Source organism: Leucoraja erinacea, chromosome 34 (assembly GCF_028641065.1).
Source record: "Leucoraja erinacea ecotype New England chromosome 34, Leri_hhj_1, whole genome shotgun sequence".
NCBI lineage: Eukaryota > Metazoa > Chordata > Chondrichthyes > Rajiformes > Rajidae > Leucoraja > Leucoraja erinaceus.
This window is the reverse complement of record NC_073410.1, coordinates 15,651,250-15,672,704: the sequence shown is the minus strand read 5'-3', so window position 1 is coordinate 15,672,704 and position 21,455 is coordinate 15,651,250. Positions and strand designations below refer to the sequence as shown.

Genomic DNA, 21,455 nt, shown 5'->3' with positions numbered 1-21,455 from the left:
CAGCATATCAAATATTCTGCATGTGCATTGTATAGATTTTAAGTAGGTAATATGTGCACATATGGTATACCTGTCTTCAGTATGTTGCTTGTTATGTGCATGCATTTTGTGTGTACATATGTCTGCGTGAAAGTTTGTGTGTGCGGGCGCATATGTCTGCGTGAAAGCACCTGTATCTGTGTGTGTGGGCGTGTGCGCGTGCGCGTGTGTGTCTGCGTTTGCGCCCCCTGTGTCCGTGTGTGTGCGCACATGCGGGAATGTATATTCCCAAATAGCAAGGCCAGATTGGATTAGCAGTGCAGCACAACAACAGAAAAAAAAGCACAGCAATTCTTGAAATTTGCATAGTGGTGAAATCTCTTTCTTTTCTCTCAAAACAAGAGCCTTTTTTGCCCACCAAAAAAAAAAAAAACATAAACAAAAAAAGTCCAGTGTGAAAGACTATCCTTCCCACAGCACTGTATGCCCAGTAGAATCAAGGGTCATGCTGTGCTTTATTCGAACTTTGTTGGAAGCACAAATACACTTTAACAAAACAGGTTCTGAGTCCATTTTTTTTTGTTATTTTTTTGCAGTTTCGTCAGTAAATCTACAAGACACTGTTGTGTCAGTGTGTACGCTAATAGATGCAGCTGTGACTTATATATACGCAAGAGGAATTCCTTCACATTGTAAGCAATATCATCCTAACAAAGCAGCAATTATTTTTTTTGCAAGTAACAATACAATAAGTAATTGCTGGGATTATTATTTTCCACAGTTATCATTCTACTCCATTCTATTAATATGCATATTGAAAATTTCAGCTGCATATTATCATATAAATTCCAAATCTGATTCAGGTACCTATAATACTGATTTACAATCAATGGATACACATCCTGTAAATAAAAACCTAACAATAACCGAGTCTTTGGCAAATGTTGCAATAAAAATTACATTCACTTTTAATCAGTTGTCAAAAAGAACAGAACCAAATAGATTATTCCTAACCATGCATTGTTTGTGTGTCTCTTTCTTGACTGTTCACCAGTCTTCTCTCCACTAGTCCCCTCTTTTCAAGGCTGCCCTGAAGCTGGAGTAACTCAGCGGGCCAGGCAGCAGCATCTCTGGAGAAGAGGAGCAGGTGACGTTTCAGGGTCGGGACCCTTAGGCTAATCTGGCTCTCTCTTCGAACATGCCTTTGCGATCAGATCAGGAAAGAGTCGTACAAAGGTGCCCGGGGAATGTGGCAGTGACTGTTCTGCATTGACTGACAAATTCCTTAAAAAACAAAATGGTGGCCGTGGTTAGCACACGTGGTCGTGTGGGGCGAGGGAAGAGAAAATCTCCCACTGCAGTTGCGCAGATGGTACTGGCATGGGTGAGTGCCGCCAACTTTTGTCCCGCTCGCTTGCACGCGCATGGTGCATGTGCTGCAGAACACAGCAGCATCTGCATTATGGTAGTCCTCTCCTGTCCTGCACAGGCCAGCAGTGAGAAGCAAATGCAAAATCAATACTATCGCTGCAAGTCCTTCAGAACCCGCAGAGCTGAGTGGAAAATCTTCACCCTGGTTGGCACCCACACCAAGTCGACTTTGCACCTGGAGTATCTGGACGTTTTGTATCCTGGCAATTGGTAGCAAGTCAAAATTTACCATGACTTGCACAGATTTGCAACGTCTATCTACAGGATTCATTAATATTTTTCGCCACTGGAGTGCAGTAACTGTAAACTCAAAATGCAAGCCAATTAAGTGCCTATTTGACCCTCTTTTCTAATTCTCTCTCTCTCTCTCACACAAAGGAAAGTGTTTTTTTTTACACACAATATCCCGCTGCACGGATTGATGTTGCTCACCAACTCCGCGCCCACTGCAACGGTGGTAGTGGTACAGTCAGACAGATAGTGCAAAATGAAATGACAAAAGAATCGACAGACAGCTAGTTATGCGGCCTTCCCTCTCGCTCGTCGGAGATCCTCTGGCTGAAGATGGCGAACCGCGATTCCATCTTCGCTCCGAGCCGTCCGATGGCGGATTCCCGACGTTGAGGCGAGATGCCAAACTTGTGGAGAGACATTGCGCTCTCGTTGAAGAGTTTAAACGAGGTCTCGGTGCCGCTCAGTGGCGGCAGAAAAGCCCACGGTTCTCCCCCAGGGTTTTTGTTTCCTGTAAAGAATGTGTCTCACAGGGGGAAGAGAAGTGTCTGTTGATGCTGGGACTCCGCAGAGCCCCGGTCAATGCAATCTTGGGGAGGAGGGGTTAGAACGGAGCTGCAGAAGAGGGGTTTGGTGTACATACATACATACATACATACATAGATACATACATACATACCAGCCCGGGGCCCCTACAGAAGCCTGGCTAGTGGGCTGAGAGACAGCGAGGGGGAGATGGAGAGGGAGGGAGGAAGGAGGGAAGGGGGCAGGAGGTTGGGGAACAAACGGCAAGTCCATCGCCATTAGAGCCAGCACTGAGGCAGTTTTCGAGAGGAGCTGCGGCCAGTGTAAACATGATGCAGCGGTGGGTGGGGGTGAGGGTGGGTTGGTGGGCTCCATCCTTTACCCCGTTGCGTTGCGTTGCCTCGTTCGACTTCTCTTCACTCTCACGGCCTCCGGGTCACACAACAGTCCTCGTGGCTTGTCTTCTTATTGAACGGGCGTAGACTTGGAAACATTGAAACCCCAAGTCAAACATTGGAGGGGCGGAGTGGGGGGGGGTGGGAGAGGGGTGGAAAGGTACAAGCCGGTCCAAACGCCCACTCACTCAAGCACTGATGCAGTTTGTTTTAATGTGTTTTTTTTTAAACCAATCCATTCATTAAGATATACATACACATATATATATAAATGAGATATTTTGTTTCCTTTTCTTTATTTTTTTTTTCTCCTCTCTCTTTCTCTCTCTGTGTGTGTCCAGTCTGTAAGGAATCAATGAAGACTGATATGTAAAATAAAAGCCAATAGTCTAAATATACCAATGGCAGCACATGTTGAAGGGGGAAAACGATTGCAGCCAAAGTCAAAGGGGCATCCACTGTTGACTAATTTGGATGCTCAATTGTCTGTCTGTCCTTCAGTCGTTCTCAGAGATTAACAGCTTGGGTCTCCACTCCTTCATCCACTATTTGACATTGATCAGACTGGTACAATATGGAGCCCAAGAACGTCATCTTGCATATTCATGTGGTTGCCATAGAAACTAGTGACGGTCGTAGGCAGTGGCAGCAGTGGGGGGTGCAGAACCCCTGGAAGCGGCACTATAATAATAAGGGGAACCTGGAAGTTAACACAGGACAAGGTGGAGCAGTTGGAAGGACATATACATATACATATACACATATACATATATATATACACATAGCTTTTTTTACCAGCAAACTAGTGCAGGGCCTGGCAGAAGGCAGGTTGTACATGGCGATTAGCGGAACAACATCAGCTCTCGATATCTACCCCTAGTCATAGCGTCTAGAAGGCCGGAGAGGTTTTCGTTCCCGAATGTGCCCAAAGATGACCAAAGTTGAGTATAACCCCCAGCGTGTTTTGGGCCCCGTATCCGAGGGGGTATGTGCTGGTGTTGGTGAGGGCAGCGCAGCGGTAGAGTTGCTGCCTCACAGCGCCAGAGACCCCGGTACAATTCTTGACTACGGGCGCTGTGTGTATGGAACTGGTACCTTCTCCCCGTGACCTGCGTGGATTTTCTCCGGGTGCTCCGGTTTCCTCCCACACTCCAAAAAACATAGAGGTTTTGTAGGCTAGACAAAAAGTGCTGGAGAAACTCAGCGGGTGAGGCAGTATCTATGGAACTAAGGGAATAGGCGACGTTTCGGGCCGAAACCCTTCTACAGAGGGTTGTGGCTTTGCTAAAATTGTACATTATCCCTAGTGTGTAGGATAGTGCTAGTGTACAGGGTGATCGCTGGTGGGTGTGGAGTCTAGTGTGCCACCCACCCTCTGGGAATAGGGTTCAAATCCCACCTGCGTTGGTTGACAATACTCGCTTCAGGGGCGTTGTGTGAAACGAGATTAAGCTATTACAACCTGCTTTCTGCCTGGTGTGAGCGCAGTTCACAATACCCAGTCAAAGATGATGCTTTCACAAAGACTAAGTGGAGTACAAAATTGATGCAGCTGCTCTTTTGAGACAAGGGCCAATAGCAGTGGGAATGTTACTTGTGTAGGGTACCAAATATTCTGGCACTCTGGACACCAGTCATAGAGGAGTTACCTTCACTGACAAACCATTCAAGTAGAAGCATCAACAGGAGAATAGAAGGCACATTCTTTACATGCATAACCTTATCATTGTTCAAATTGCAAATTCCAGTGGGAAATGTTGTGTAAGTTTAAGACAAAGTATAAACAAAAGAATTCTGAACGGTCCTTCCATGAGCTAGGGTGCTTTCCGATTCACCTCGACCCTATTGGACTTTGTCAATTGAACTGATGTGCTACAATGCTGAGAACTATGAGAGAGCCACAGAGTGCTGGAGTAACTCAACGGGTCAAGCAGCTTCTCGGGAGAAAATGGATGGGTGACATTTCGGGTGGAGAAATTCTTTATCTCCAGAGATGCTGACTGACCCGCTGAGTTATTCCAGCACTTTGTGTCTATTTTCAGTGTAACCCAGCATCTGCAGTTCCCATTTACTTGCTGAGAACTATATTCTGCTCTCTGGATTTTCCCCTTTGATATATCTATTGTGCTTGAGTTTGAACTGATTGTATCTATGTGTGGTAAATCGGAACTGTTTGGATTGTTTGCTAAACAAAGCTTTTCACTGTACCTCAGTACACATGATAATAATAAACCTCAACCTAAGCTTAAGCCTCAACTAAAACCTATCACTGGTCAGATTGGGTAGGATTTCACAGATAAATATATATAATGGGTTAGAGACTGGTCATGATGAAAACTGTCTGTCTATTCATACGTGGAGGCCACCATGCTTCACAAAGAGAGAAACACACACACGCTCGCACACACACGCTCGCACACACACACATACACGCATGCACACGCACACCACATGGACACACATACAAACACACATGACATGGACACACACATACACACACACATGACATAAACACACACACATGACATGGACGTACACACACACACACAACACATGGATAGATACACAGACACATGCGCGCACGCACGCACACACACACACGGTCAGACTGAATGCAACACAGGCGCGCGTACATTCGTGCATGCATACGGACAACCACACGCATGCATGCACACACACGGACAGTCACACACAGGGATACACACACAAACACATGCACACATGCACACATGCACACACAGACAATGTCAGCAGGGTCATGAGGATGTGGGAGACCTGGGTTACTCTGGCAACTCACAGTTACAGAAAGTAGTAATATTCTCGTCAACATCCATCCCGGCTGCCAGTGTCTGGGATCATCTAACTCAGCAAGACCAAGACCCTCAACTTGTGATTTGTCTGAAACTTCCCTGCACTTCACGGTGCTCTCAGTTAATGATCCATCAAGCGAAATTCAAATGTGTAGGAAGGAACTGCAGGTGGAACCGTGACTCAGCAGTAGAGTTGCTGCCTTACAGAGCTTGCAGCGCCAGAGACCCGGGTCCGATCCTGACTACGGGTGCTGTCTGTACGGAGTTTGTACATTCTCCCCGTGGGTTTTCTCAGAGATATTATGTTCCCTCCCACACTCCAAAGACGTACAGGTTTGTAGGTTAATTGGCTTGGTGTAAGTGTAAATTGTCCCTGGTGTGTGTAGGATAGTGTTAATGTGCAGGGATCGCTGGTCAGCGCAGACTCGGTGGGCTGAATGGCCTGCTTCTGCGCTGTATCTCTAAACTAAACTAAACTAAACTAAACTCTAAACTAAACTAAACTAAACTAAACTAAACTAAACTAATCTAAACTAAATTAAATTAAAATAAGCTCAATATACCTGCTAGTTTGTAGGTTGACAGACACAAAATGCTGGAGTAACTCACCGGGACAGGCAGTATCTATGGATAGAAGAAATGGGTGACATTCCAGGGCATAATCCTTCTTCAGACCTAATCCTTTCATATCTCTATGTCTTCCCCTGAGTCTCAGTCTGAAGAAGGGTCCCAACCTGAAACAACACCCATTCCTTCTCTCCAGAGACGCTGCCTGTCCCGCTGAGTTGCTCCGATATTTTGTGTCTATCTTAAGTGAAATTCAAATACAATTTCATGCAGGAATTGAAAGAGCCCTTGATCGACAATGTGCCTGTACAAAGGTGAATCACACTTTACTGCAAAATACTACCTATTACTAATGAAATGAATTACTAACAGTTGTATACAGTAACATATTATTTCATGCCACTAGGAAAACTCATTATGTGTAGGAAGGAACTGCAGATGCAGGTTTAAACCGAAGATAGACGCATAAAGCTGGAGTAACTCAGAGGGTCACACAGCATCTCTGGGGATAAGGAATAGCTGACGTTTCGGGTCTGAAGAAGGGTCTCGACCTGAAATGTCACCTATTCCGTTTCTCCGGAGAAGCTGTCTGAACTGCTGAGTTGCTCCTGCTTTTTGTGTCTCTCTTAGGAAAACTCATTAAGCAAGTAGCTATAAAGACACAGGAATACTCACTTAGTAATCCCGGGTTGGTAAAACGCCAGGCTTCATTGTAGGTCGTGTATTGTGGATGAGTGTAAGGATTCCCGGAAAATTCGCTGCCTGAGGAAGGAAATACAGAAGACAATGTTTAATACAATGGTAAGCCGAGAACAAGCTGATGCTTTGTGAATATTGACTTCTCTAACTTCCTGTATGCATTGACTTCTCTAACTTCCTGTAGCCCTTGCTTTCCCTCTCTTCCTAGAAGGCTGTGGAGGCCAAGTCAATCGATACTTTTAAGGCAGAGATAGATAGATTTTTGTGTAGGAAGGAACACCTTTGGGAGTTTAGGTTAAAGATCCAGCATGGAACAAGACCCTTCGGCTCACCAAGTCCATGCCGGCCATCGATCACACATTCACACTAGTTCCATGTTACCCTGCATTCACATCTGCTCCCTACATTCTGTGGAGGTAGGAACTGCAGATGCTGGTTTACACTGAAGATAGACACACAAAAGCTGGAGTAACTCAGCAGGTCAGGCAGCATCTCTGGTGAGAAGGAATGGGTGACGTTTTGGGTCGTGACCCTTGCTTAGTACGGGTGTCAGGGGTTATGGTGAGAAGGCAGGAGAATGGGGTTAGGAGAGAGAGATAGATCAGTCATGATTGACTGGTGGAGTGGACTTGATGGGCCAAATGGCCTAATTCTGCTCCTATCACTAATGACCTTATGAACTTATGACCTCTCCACTGATCTATGTGTAGAAACCAACTGCAGATGCTGGTTTAAATCGAAGGTGATGGAAAACATTAGGCTTGTCTTGGCGGAAAAAAACAGATCAATTTCTTAAGACATGGACACCCTTTACCGAATTCTTACAACAATAGTATGGTTATGATAAATAATATGGTATGATAAATAATAAAATAAATAAATAACTAAATAAATAAATAAATACATAAATAAATAAATAAATAGATGAATGGATGAATGAATGAATGAATGGATGAATGGATGTATGAATGGAATGAATGAATGGATGAATGAATGAGTGAGAGAATGAGTGATTGCATGAGTGAATGAGTGAATGAATGAGTAATGATTGAACGAGTGAATGAATGAACGAGTGAATGAATGAATGAATGGATGAATAAATAAATAAATAGATAAATAAGCAAACAGACAGACAAATAAATAAATAAATAAATAAATGGTGCGACACAAATTTTAATTTAAATCCGATGCTGGGTTGGGTGAGGTGGGCGGGGGGGGGGGGGGGGGGGGGGGAGGGGGGGAGGGGCAAGGTATATCTCCACCTTTCTTTTTCTTTTTTTTTAATTTCTATATTTTCCTGCATCACCGCTTTGGTAGTTTATGCGATTGTCTTTTGTTCTTCTTCAATCTATCTTTTCACATTCTACTACTTTTCTTTCTTGTTTTCTCTTTCAGTTCTTTTTTCATTTTCATAATTTAGGTCGTAAGGTTAAAAATGAAGCTGTACAATAATTGTATAATTTTAGATGCCGAATGTTTTATCTTTGTACAATTTCTTCTAATTAAAAAAATAATAACAAATAAAAAAATTAATTCGAAGGTGGACACAAAGTGCTGGAGTAACAGCAGGGCAGGCAGCATCTCTGGAGAGAAGGAATGGGTGACGTTTCAGATCAAGACCCTTCTTCACACTAACAATTCTACATTTTCCTTGAACTTCTTCCACTTTGATCTACCATTTTCACACCTCTTCCATATCTCTAGTCTCCCTCTCCCTGACTCTCAGTCTGAAGAACGGTCTCGACCTGAAACGTCACCCATTCCTTCTCTCCAGAAACGCTGCCTGTCCTGCTGAGTTACGCCAGCATTTTGCGTTCATCTTCTGACCCTTTCAATTGTTTTGGATGAGATGTAAGCTCCAAGTTAAATCATTCACCACTGTGTTTTATTGCTACATTGAATTACCATCAGAAATATTCTGAAATCAAGAAGGCAGTGCCTGAAATTTAGCATTAAGTATTTATACCGAGGAGAGACTTGATAATGCTGCGAATAGTAAATATACACGTAGACAAAGTGATGATTATTTACTCCATGTATACACTGAACAGTTAGTGTGACAATGATTAGCATCTCAAATGTGAAATTAAAGCACAGTAACTCATAGAGTTTAGTTCAGTTTAGTTTAGAGATACAGCGTGGAAACAGGCCCTCAGACACACCGAGTCCGCGCCGACCAGCGATTCTTGCTCACTAACGCTACCCTATATATGCCCCTGTCCCACTTAGGAAACCTGAACGGAAACCTCTGGGGACTTTGTGCCCCACCCAAGGTTTCCGTGCGGTTCCCGGAGGTTGCAGGTGGTTGCCGGAGGTTGCAAGTAGTGGAAGCAGGTAGAGAGACTGGCAAAAACCTCCGGGAACCTCTGGAAACCGCACGGAAACCTTGGGTGGGACGCAAACGCCCCTGTCCCATTTAAGAAACCTGAATAGAAACCTCTGGAGACTTTGTGCCCCACCCAAGGTTTCCATGTGGTTCCCGGAGGAGTTTTTGTCAGTCTCCCTACCTGCTTCCACTACCTGCAACCTCCGGAAACCACCTGCAACCTCTGGGAACCGCACGGAAACCTTGGGTGGGGCGCAAAGTCTCCAGAGGTTTCCGTTCAGGTTTCCTAAGTGCGACAGGGGCATAACACACTGGGGCTGATTTACAATTGTACCAAGCCAATTGACCTACAAACCTGCACGTCTTTGGAGTGTGGGAGGAAACCCGAAGATCATGGAGGAAACCCACGCAGGTCACGGGGTGAACGTACAAACTCCGTACAGACAGCACCCACAGTCAGGATAGAACCCGGGTCTCTGTAGCTCTGAGCGCTATCAGGCTGCTACTCTACCGCTGCGCCACCGTGTCGCCCAAAGTGCTGGAGGAACTCAGCGGGTCAGACAACGTCTCTGGAGAACAGGGATAGACAATGTTTTGGGTATGGGACACCTCGTCTGACTGTAGTAGATGGAAAAAGTTGGGAGAGATGTTGGGTGGAGATAGTCTGAAGAAGGATCTCAGCCCGAAATGTCACCGTTCCATGATCTCCAGAGATGTTGCCTGACCCGCTGAGTTACTCCAGCACTTTGTGTCCTTTTATTCTGGTAAGTGATAGGTGGATGTAGGTGAGGAGGGTTGTCCACTGGCAGATGGTTGAGTAAAGTCCGACGATGTCAAGACAGAAAATGTGAGACAAGGAGACAAGGATGAAAGAAATGTAAACATTGAAGCCAGAGGAAGGAAAATACATGGAGGCGGATGTGGACTGAGGAGGGGGAGTTGGGGAAAGACATGTTAGTAAAGGGAACACATTCCAGATAAGACACAGGGAAGGAGGTCAGGTGGTGGAAGAGGGGAGGGGGTGTTTGTCGGTTAGTTGCAACAATCAGAGATGAACTTTGTACATTTCAGGGACAGGAATGGTGCGATGAAAATGGCCCTTGGTCTCGGGCAGAGAAAGACTGAGATCGCCAAAGGCAAATTGTTGAAGCATTACACAAGTGAAGGTTTAAGACACAACAAACTGCAGATGCTGGAATCTTGAGCAAAAGGCAAAGTGCTGGAGGAACTGGGCAGCACAGTGACACACAGCAGTAGAGTTGCTGCCCTTACTGCACCTGAGACCCGGGTTTGACCCTGACTGCGGGTGCTGTTTATACGGAGTTTGCACGTTCTCCCTGCGACCATGTGGGTTTTCATCGGGTGCTCCGGGTTCCTCCCACACTCCAACGATGTGCAGAATTGTAGGTTCATTGGCTTTGGTTAAAATTGTCCATAGGTTCATATGTAATAGAAGCAGAATTAAGCCATTCGACCCATCAAGTCTACTCTGCCATTCAATCATGGCTGATCTATCTCTCCCACCTAACCCCATTCGCCTGCCTTCTCCACATAAACCCCTGACGCCCGGACTAATCACAAGTCTATGTATCTCTGCCTTAAAAATATCCATTGACTTGTCTTCCACAACCTTTGTGCCAATTGTAATTTGTCCCGTGTGGGTAGGAATGTGAGTGTATGAAGTGATCGCTGGTCGGAGTGAAATCAGTGGGCTGTTTCCACACTGTATAGATTCGTAGATTCACAGTCATACAGCATGGAAACAGGCCTTTCTGCCCAACTTGCCCACACAAACCAACGTCCCATTTACATTAGTCCTTTCCACCTCCTCGCGTTTGGCCCTAATCCCTCTAAACCCGTCCTATCCATGTACCTATGTAACTCATGAACGTTGCCATAGTACCTGCCTCAATTACCTCCTCTGGCAGCGTGTTCCATGATACACTACTCTGAAGTCTATTGTCTAAACAATATCTTCATTTAAGTACACCTAAAATGTTGACACACATAAAGTGGAATGGACTTTAAATTGGGCTGGATAAATCTACAGGTGAATCGCAAGGTTCATGATATCCAAGCTTATCAAGTTAATCAGACCAATTGCCAGTGTTCGTTTCCCCACACGGATCTTCCTGCTGCAATTGATTTTTAATTTAGTTTAGAGACACAGCTCGGAAACAGGCCCTTCGGCCCACCGAGTCCACACTAGCCAGCGATCCTCGCATACTAACACCATCTTACACACACTCGGGACAATTCACATTTACACCAAGCCAATTAACTGACAAACCTGCACATCTTTGGAGTGTGGGAGGAAACTGAAGGTCTCGGAGAAAACCCACGAAGATCACGGGGAGAACGTGCAAACTCTGAACAGAGAGCGCCCGTGGTCGGGATTGAACCGGGGTCTCTGGCATTAGCTCTACCGCTGTGCCGCCGTGCCAACTTGAGGTTTGGGCACACAGAGAGCTCGCAGCTCACAACCAAGACTGTGTTATTAAATATTTGCAGACCGTTTTTCCATTCTCTCACCCTGAAACGCTGCTCTTGTACTGGAACAGCAGGTTAAGAAGAGTGGAACGAGATATGCTCCAAATCCCTTCCACAGAGCACAATATGTATCCATGAATGGGGAGAGTGTGTTGGATAATGAGCTCTGGGTGAGCAGTGGCTGGAAGCAACAATCCCATCTCATTTTACATACAAATCAAACATCTTCAATTTGTTCCTCAGTACTGGATAATTTCCAAATATTTATCTTCTGCTAATACCAATAAATCCTTGTCCCTGTCTCCACAAGATCCTTGGTTTATCTTAACACAACAACTCCCTCCATCTTTTCATGCACACTAGCTAATGCACACACACATACACACACTCAAAATCTGACACACACACTCACCCACACACTCATACACATACATAATTAGATACACACATGCACGTACTCGCGCGCGCGCACACACACACACACACACACACACACGCACACACGTGTTCACACTAATAATCAGATACATGCCCGTAAACTTACACATATACACACATGTACTCATGCTCACGCTGATAATCAGATGCACACTCACAAACACACATGTGTGCACACACACACACGCTCGCTCATACCCATACCTGCACACACACACACACACACACACACACACGCACACACGTGTTCACACTAATAATCAGATACATGCCCGCAAACTTACACATATACACACATGTACTCATGCTCACGCTGATAATCAGATGCACACTCACAAACACACATGTGTGCATGCACACACACATGCTCACTCATACCCATACCTGCACACACACACACACACACACACACACACACACACACACACACACACACACACACACACACACACACACGCACGCACACACACACACACACATGCTGACACTCACAATCACACACACTCACACAAACACACACATCCATGCACACACGCGTACATGCACACACATATGCACACACACACCCATGCACTCATGCTCACTCATAATCAGATGTACACCAAGCACACACATGCAATTAGATACACACATGCATGTACTCGCACACACACACACACACACACACACACACACACACACACACACACACACACACACACACACACACACACACACGTGTTCACACTAATAATCAGATACATGCCCGCAAACTTACACACACGTACTCATGCTCACGCTGATAATCAGATGCACACACAAACACCCATGTGTGCACACACACACATGCTCACTCATACCCATACCTGCACACTCACACACACACACACGCACACGCACACGCACACGCACACGCACACACACACACATGCTGACACTCACAATCACACACACTCACACAAACACACATCCATGCACACACACGTACATGCACACACATATGCACACACACACCCATGCACTCATGCTCACTCATAATCAGATGTACACCAAGCACACACATGCACACACATATGCACACGTGCACACACACACACATAATCAGATGTAAACTCACGCATACACATAATCAGATATGCACACTTGCACAAATGCCTGCACACACATTTACACATGCACACACACACACATGCTCACACTCGTAACCAGATACACACACACATTCCTCTATCTTCCTCTAGTCTCTCTTCCTCGTCTCACTTAGAAACATTTCAACATTGATTCAATTTACTCTTGAAGACTTATCCGGTTCATCGGCGAAGCTGACAATGTTATGGGGAGGTATGGGTTAATATCAAGTGAGGTTTTCTGTATTGAGTGGAACATCATCAGTTCTACTGAAAGTCCATTGACCACTCTGTGAACTCAAAGCTTTGCCTTTCTCCAAACCTTTCAGATTTAATACACATCTCCAGTTATTACTTAAGTTAAATAAAGCACTTACATGTTCAGAATTCATGCTATCAATGTTTCACGTTTAGGGCTCATTTGCTCCTTAAACTTTCTTTTCAATAAAAAGATCTTGTTCAATAATGTTCGCTCATCATCACTGTAATCTGTTCTTTGTTCCCAGCCCTGAAGCCGCATTCATGCAGTAATGATATTTTTATGCTGCTTTTAGTTTAGTTTGGAGATACAGCACAGAAACAGGCCATTCGGCCCACCGAGTCCACACTGACCAGCGATCCCCGCACACTAACACCATCCTACACACACTAGGGACAATTTACATTTACACCAAGCCAATTAACCTACAAACCTGCACGTCTTTGGCATGAGGGAGGCAACTGAAGATCTCGGAGAAAACCCACGCAGGTCACGTGGAGAACGTACAAACTCCCTACAGACAGCACCCGTAGTCAGGATCGAACCTGGGTGTCTGGTGCTGTGAGGTAGCAACTCTACCGATGCGCCGCCGTGCCGCCCTTTTTAGTTATAAGTTTATTAAATTAGCTGAACAATAAACAATAATAAACTAAACTAAACTAAAATCAAAGAGGCCACACAAGAGGCTATAGAGTTGCTGCCTTACAGCGCCAGAGACCCGGGTTCGATCCTGACTATGGGCGCTGTCTGTATAAAGTTTGTACGTTCTCCCTGTGACCTGCGTGGGTTTTCTCCGAGACCTTCGGTTTCCTCCCACACTCCAAAGACGTACAGGTTTTATAGGCAATTTGGCTTGGTATGAATGTAAAATTGTCCCCAGAGTGTATAGGGTTGTGTTAAGTGTGCAGGGATCGCTGGTTGGAGCGGACTCGGTGGGCCGAAGGGCCTGTTTCCGTGCTGCATCTCAAATCTTAAAAACTAAACTGGTCAAAGACGTCCTCCTTTCCTAAGGTCTTCTCCACCATCTACAAGGCACATGATAAAAGTGTGATGGAGTATTCTGCACTTGCCTGCATGACGGGGAAACCAACATCTCTCAAGGACTTCAAGCATCACTGAGAAACAAGCAGCTTACTTGACTGATAACCCACCCACCACGACCAAAGTTCACTCTCTCCACCGCTGGTCACCCACAAACCATACCTCAGTTACTTGCTCGGACTGCCCAACAAGCAACTCCCAAACCTTGTCCGAAGAAGGACCTCGACCCGAAACGTTATCTATTCTTTTCTCCAGAGATACTGCCTGGCCCTCCAAGACCCAACTCTACCAACAAGAAGCATGAGGGCAGAAGGTCTTGAGGTGAACAGATCGGGTGAACGCACAGAGGCCTTTTATCCTCGCGTGGAGGAATCAAGAACTGCGGTCACAGTGCCTTACAGCGAATGCAGCGCCTGAGATCCGGGTTTGATCCCGACTACGGGTGCTGTCTGTACGTTCTCCCCGTGACCTGCGTGGGTTTTCTCCGAGATCTTCGGTTTCCTCCCACACTCCAAAGACGTACAGGTTTGTAGGTTAATTGGCTTGGTAAATGTAAACATTGTCCCTAGTGTGTGTAGGATGGTGTTAATGTGCGGGGATCGCTGATCGCTGGTCGGCGCGGACCCGGTGGGCTGAAGGACCTGTTTCCGTACTGGATCTCTAACTAGAGTGCCTAGGTCTAAGAGGAGAAGGCATAGATTTAATAGGAACCTGAGGGGTATTTGATTTTCACACAGACGGTAGACACAAAAAGCTGGAGTAACTCAGCGGGGAAGGCAGCATCTCTGGAGAGAAGGAAATGGGTGATGTTTCGGGTCGAGACCCTGGCTGAGGCCAACATCACAGTACATGGGGGGATTGTAGACATGCCTGTTGGTGTGATGTTTGTTTAGTCTGAAGAAGACAGCACAGTGCTGCAGCTGGTAGAGCCGCCACATTGCAACACCAGAGACCCGGGCTCAATCCTGATCTCGGTGCTGTCTCTGTGGAGTCTACACATCTGGAGGAATTTCAGCGGGTCAGGCATCATCTCCGGGGAACATAGATAGGTGACATTTCGGGTCGGGGGTCTCCTTCACTCTGCTACAGTTCAGGTCAGGGCCCTTACCTCCAGCATGAAAACTGGCCCTTCGGCCCATCGAGTCCATTCTGACCTTCAATGACCCATTCACGCTAGTTCTATGTTATCCCGACTTTCACATCGTATCTCTACACACACTAGGGGGCAATTTACTGCGGCCAATTAACCTGCAAACCCACACACGCCTTTGGCTTGTGGGAAGGAACTGGAGCACCCGGAGGAAACCCACGCGGTCGCAGGGAGAACGTGCAGACGCCACGCAGACAGCACCCGATATCAGGATTGAACCTGGGTCTCTGGCGCTGTTAGGCAGTGGCTCCACTGCTGCACCACTGTGTCACCTTCTTCAGACATGGCACAAGCTGGCATGCCTACAACCCTCAATGTACTCTGATGTTGTCTTCAGCCACTCCTTCCACCAGCCCCAGATACCACAACAGGGCGGCACGGTGGCGCAGCGGTAGAGTTGCTGCCTTACAGCGCCAGGGACCCGGGTTCGATCCTGACCACGGGTGCTGTCTGTACAGAGTTGGTACATTTTCCTTTTGACCACGTGGGTTTTCTCCAGTTCACTCCCACTCTCCAAAGACATACAGGTTTGAAGCATAATTGGCTTCGGCAAAAATAGTAAATTGTTCCCAGTATGTGTAGGATAACGTTAGCGTGCGGGGTAATCGCTGGTCGGCGCGGCCTCGGTCGGTCGAATGGGCTGTTTCCACGGTGTGTCTTTAAACAAAGCTAAACAAAGCTAAGGGAGTGAACCCGGGTCGCTGGCATTGTGAGGTGGTGACTCTACCAGTTGCGGCACTGTGCTGTCTTCTTCAGACTAGACAAACATCACACCAGCGAGCATGTCTACAATCCCCCCACCCCCATGTACTGTGATTTTGTCCTCAGTCAGTCCCACCACCAGCCCCAGATACTACAGCCAACTGCATCGCACTCTGAGCCACGACCCGCTGACCCAGGGAGGGAAGATGCTTTGACCTCTTCCTCCCCTTCACCCTGGAGGTACAGAACGACAATGAGCCTGAGGTTACCTGGTACCATGCCGGCCAATGTGGAAGTTGAGTAGCTTCCCTGTCCAGTCGGGGGAACATGCGGAGGGTAGCCAGGTAGAGTTGTACTCGCCATATCTCGGCCTGAAAAACAAACACACTTTACAATTTAGACTATAGACTTTAGCTTGTAGGCTTCAGAGTCTAGACTGCAGACTTTAGACTATAGACTAGACTGTAGACTATCAACTACAGACTTTAGACTTTAGACATTAAACTATAGATGACAGCTTTTGCACTACAAACTATATTTTGGCCTATAGACTAGACTATGGACTATAGACTATAGACAATAGACTTTAGATTATAGAGTATAGACAGACTTTAGACTATAGACTAGATTTTTAAGGCGGTCACGGTGGCGCAGCGGTAGAGTTACTGCCTTACAGCAAATGCACTGCCAGATATCCGGAAACTGGAGCACCCGGAGAAAACCACTTAGTCACAGGGAGAATATGTACAAACTCCATACAGACAGCATCCGTAGTCAGGATCGAACCCGGGTCTCTGGTGCAGTGTGGCAGCAACTCTACCGCTGCGCCACCGTGCTGCCATACATCTTCAGTGTAAGATGGGTGCACTGTGGCACTTGAGAGAACAAACAGTCCAATGAACAATGATGTGTTTATAGAAACATAGAAACATGGAAAATAGGTGCAGGAGTAGGCCATTCGGCCCTTCGAGCCTGCACCACCATTCAATATGATCATGGCTGATCATCAAAAATAAGTACCCTGTTCCTGTTATTTCCCCATATCCCTTGATTCCGTTAGCCCTAAGAGCTAAATCTTATTCTCTCTTGAAAACATCCAGTGAATTGGCCACCACTGCCTTCTGTGGCAGATAATTCCAGAGAATGCATTTCGTTGTCTAATGCATTTCGTTGTCTCTGTACTGTACACTGACAATGACAATTAAAATTGAATCTGAATCTGAATCTGAATTCCACAGATTCACATGGGTGAAACATTGGGGGTTGAAAGGTCTACCCTGTCCTGAACTGTTGTGTGTATTATGTAGATATGTACGAGTGTGTGTCTCTGTTTGCTCTGTGCAGGAAGGAACTGCAGATGCTGGTTTACACTGAAGATAGACACAAAAAGCTGGAGTAACTCAGAGGGACAGGCAGCATCTCTGGAGAGAAGGAATGGGTGACGTGTCGTTGGGTCTCGACCTGAAACGTCACCCATTCCTTCCATCCAGAGATGCTGCCTGTCCCGCTGAGTTACTCCAGCTTTTTGTGTCTATCTCGGCTTGCTATGTTGATATAATCTGTCAGCACTCTAACCCCAGTCCTATTACTCAGCACACTGACCCTGACAATAGACTGAGTCTCTGTAATCTATTACCCAGTGCAGTAGAAGGACCAATGAAGATACCAGGATGAAATATGATAAGCTGACCAATAATTACACTGCTGATTAATGAATTACAAATACTTTATTATCTTGCCCACTTCATAAAACACTTAGCAGATCATATTCAGAGCCACAGTCAGGGTGAAACGCCTCTTCATCCACAGGTAACGTTTCGAGTAAGATCAGTTCAAGCATGTCGATACACATATGTATCCCGCCACATGCACACGCGTGCACAGACCCATACACATGCATGGAGACACAGATTCACATGTACAGATGTGTGGGCACACATGATTACACACACTTCACATGCACACATGTGCACACACATCTGCAGTGCACACGCACACACACACACACACACAAATACACATGTGGTGCGCACACACACGGGCACCTACATCAATCAGGTGTACGAACGCACACACACACACACAGTATGTGCACACAAACAAATGTGAGTACACACACAAGCATGTGCACACACACACACACTCACACACACATATACACACACACACACTCACACACATACACACACACACACACACACACACACATTCCCACACACACACACACACACACACACACACACACACACACACACACACACACACACACACACACACACACACACACACACACACACGCACACACACACACACACGTACGCACACGTGCACCTGCAGTATATCCATCAGGAGCCCAGCCAGCAGGTGCAAGTCAGGAATAATGAAACAAGAAAACAAGATACTGGATGGACTCAGTGGGTCAGGCAGCATCTGTGGAGGGAAGTGGATCACTGATGTTTTGGTTTGGGACCCTCCTTCCTATTGATGCTGCCTGACCCAGAGTCCCTTCAGTCTGTTTTATGCTCAGGATTCCAACAGCTGCAGGCCCTCGTGTTTCAAAGAATAATCAGACTTATCTTTAACTAAAATATTTGAAATATCATTTGTTTTGAAATGCATAACTTTTGTGAAGTGATTTTAGCACATTCACAGAATATTACTTTGTTTAATAGTTTATTTAATTTCTAAACTAACTAATTGTCAGCTAAACCCTTTTGTTTCACACCTTGTTGTCATCTCAGTATTTTGTCCACCCATCAGCCCAATAACCCCCCTCACCTGTGTTCACCTGCCACGCATTGCCATTCCTTTCCTCTCTTCGAACTCCCACTCCCTCACGATCAGTCTGAAGAAGGGTCTCAACCCAAAGCATTACCTATCCATGTTCTCCAGAGTTGCTGCCTGACCCACTGAGTTGCTTCATCACTGTATCCTTTGTTTGAAAACCAACATTTGCAGTTCCTTGTTTCCATAACTTAAACTTTGCTCCTCTGACCTCAAAATTATGCCCTCTAAGCATTGACGTTTCCACTCTGGGAAAAAGGTCTCGACTGTTTCTGCAATCTAGGCAAATCTCATAATTTTATATACTTCTATCAGGTCTCCGCTCAACATTCAGTATAATATTTACATGCAAAATGTTAATTAATATGCACTGTCCCTATAAACAAAACATTATTATTATTATTATTATTATTATTATTATTATTATTATTATTATTATTATTATTATTATTATTATTTTATAAAACAAATATATCAGACTTCATTTTAAATAGTGCAGTTGCTTGAATTGCAGGACATGTTTCGAAGGTATAGCGATGGACAACACGGTGGCGCAGCGCTAGAGTTGCTGCCTCACAGCGCCAGACACCTGGGTTCGATCCTGACTACGGGTGCTGTCTGTATGGAGTTTGCACGTTCTCTCCATGACCTGCGTGGGTTTTCTCCGGGTGCTCCGGTTTCCTCCCACAATCCAAAGACGCGCAGGTTTGCAGGTTGAAAATGTAAATTGACCCCAGTGTGTGTTGGATAGTGTTGGTGTGCGGGGATCGATGGTCCGTGTGGATGGACTCGATGGGCTGAAGGGCCTGTTTCCGCGCTGTATCTCCAAACTACACTAAACTAAACTAAACTCAAACAGTTAGTTCTGAAAGAGTTGCTGGTGGCTGGATCATGCGAATCACCCAGTTGAAGGAAGGAGTGAATGCATAATGAGGAGATCAGAGTCACATCTACGTAGATCTTGCATAGAATGATGAGGAAAACAGCAGATGGAGTGTAGAATGGAAAAGAGTGGGACAGAGAGAAACAGTCAGCTGTTACTGCACTGAAAGGAGAAAGCATTAGTTTAGTTCGACTAAACTAAACTAAACTAAACCAACTTTTGAAGTCTCAAAAAGGCAGCCGGCATCATCAGAGACCCACACCACCCTGGCCACGCTCTCATTTCACCCCTGCCATTGGGAAGAAGGAACAGGAGCCTGAAAACTGTAACGTCAAGGTTCAGAAACAGATTCTTCCCTACACCATCAGGCTATTAAACACTACAACCTCAAATAAGCTCTGAACTACATAGACTATTGTTGTTATTATTACACTATTATTGGTTGTTTTGTGTGTGTACATATTTGTGTGTGTGTATATATATATAATATTATCTATATATGTGTGTATTTGTGAGTAAGTAAGTAAGTAAGTTTATTGGCCAAGTATTCACATACAAGGAATTTGCCTTGGTGCTCCGCCCACAAGTAACAACATGACATACAGTGACAGTTACGAATGACTCAGAAAACACTGAACATTAATAATAATAAAACATTAATGATAAAATACCATTGATCAAGCATGTGAACCAACAAAATACCAGATCAAAGGGAGGCTGCAGATATTTGGCTGTTGAGTAGAGCAACTACTCGTGGATAAAAACTGTTTTTTATGTCTGGCTGTGGCAGCTTTGACAGTCCGGAGTCGCCTTCCAGAGGGAAGTGATTCAAAGAGTTTGTGGCCAGGGTGAGAGGGGTCAGAGATGGTCTATGTGTATGTGTATATATATCATCATCATCAACATTGAAAACATCAACAGGCACGGTGTCTTACAATGCTTTGTATGACAGTGATCTCAACTTTTACTAAAGAAATGTGTATATATATACACACACAACTTTTTTTTCTCTCTCTTTTATTATATTGTTTACATAGTACTATGTTTACATATTGTGTTGTGCTGCTGCAAGTAAGAATCTCATTGTTCTATCTGGGACACATGACAATAAAACACTCTGGACTTGACTCTCTTCACACTAAACTAAACTAAACTAAACTAAAGCAAGCTAAGCTCTCCACAGCCTGACCCTATCTATCACTGTAGCTTCCTCCAGCACAAAACCCTCCTGGATCTCCGAGCTGCCCCAATTCTGGTTCTTTGCGGGGATGGACCACGTGGCAGTGAGGATGACCCTGCCTGAGGAAGGAGCAAAGGAGGACCCGATGTGGGAAGAGCACCGTGAGTGAGGGGGAGGGGGAGCGAGAACAATGATGATCGGGCACGGAGGTACTTTATAACTTTGTAAGTGCCCTTTATATAGCGACTATTTGCATACTTTGCAAAGAATTCCACTGTGACTTATAGACAATAGACAATAGACAATTGGTGCAGGCCCTTCGAGCCAGCACCGCCATTCAATGTGATCATGGCTGATCATCCCTAACCAGTACCCCGTTCCTGCCTTCTCCCCATATCTCCTGACTCCGCTATCTTTAAGAGCCCTATCTAGCTTTCTCTTGAAAGCATCCAGAGAACC

At 45.5% G+C, this 21,455-nt stretch overlaps 1 protein-coding gene across 14 annotated transcripts in view; it reads right to left on the bottom strand.

The window, feature by feature from the left end:
* Window positions 1-442: 442 nt before the first annotated feature.
* Window positions 443-21,455, bottom strand: part of LOC129713049 (paired box protein Pax-2-like) — a 205,812-nt gene continuing 184,799 nt past the window's right edge. For 10 of the 14 annotated variants that reach the window (XM_055661916.1, XM_055661917.1, XM_055661920.1 and 7 more), the window contains 3 exons: window positions 16,419-16,520; window positions 6,614-6,700; window positions 443-3,242 (listed from right to left, as the gene is read on the bottom strand). In XM_055661916.1, the coding sequence (XP_055517891.1) occupies window positions 3,121-3,242; window positions 6,614-6,700; window positions 16,419-16,520 (311 nt within the window). In that variant the 3' untranslated portion in view covers window positions 443-3,120. Of the gene's footprint in view, window positions 3,262-6,613; window positions 6,701-16,418; window positions 16,521-21,455 lie in introns of all 14 variants that reach the window. The other 4 variants (XM_055661918.1, XM_055661924.1, XM_055661926.1 and 1 more) reach the window with 1 other exon arrangement.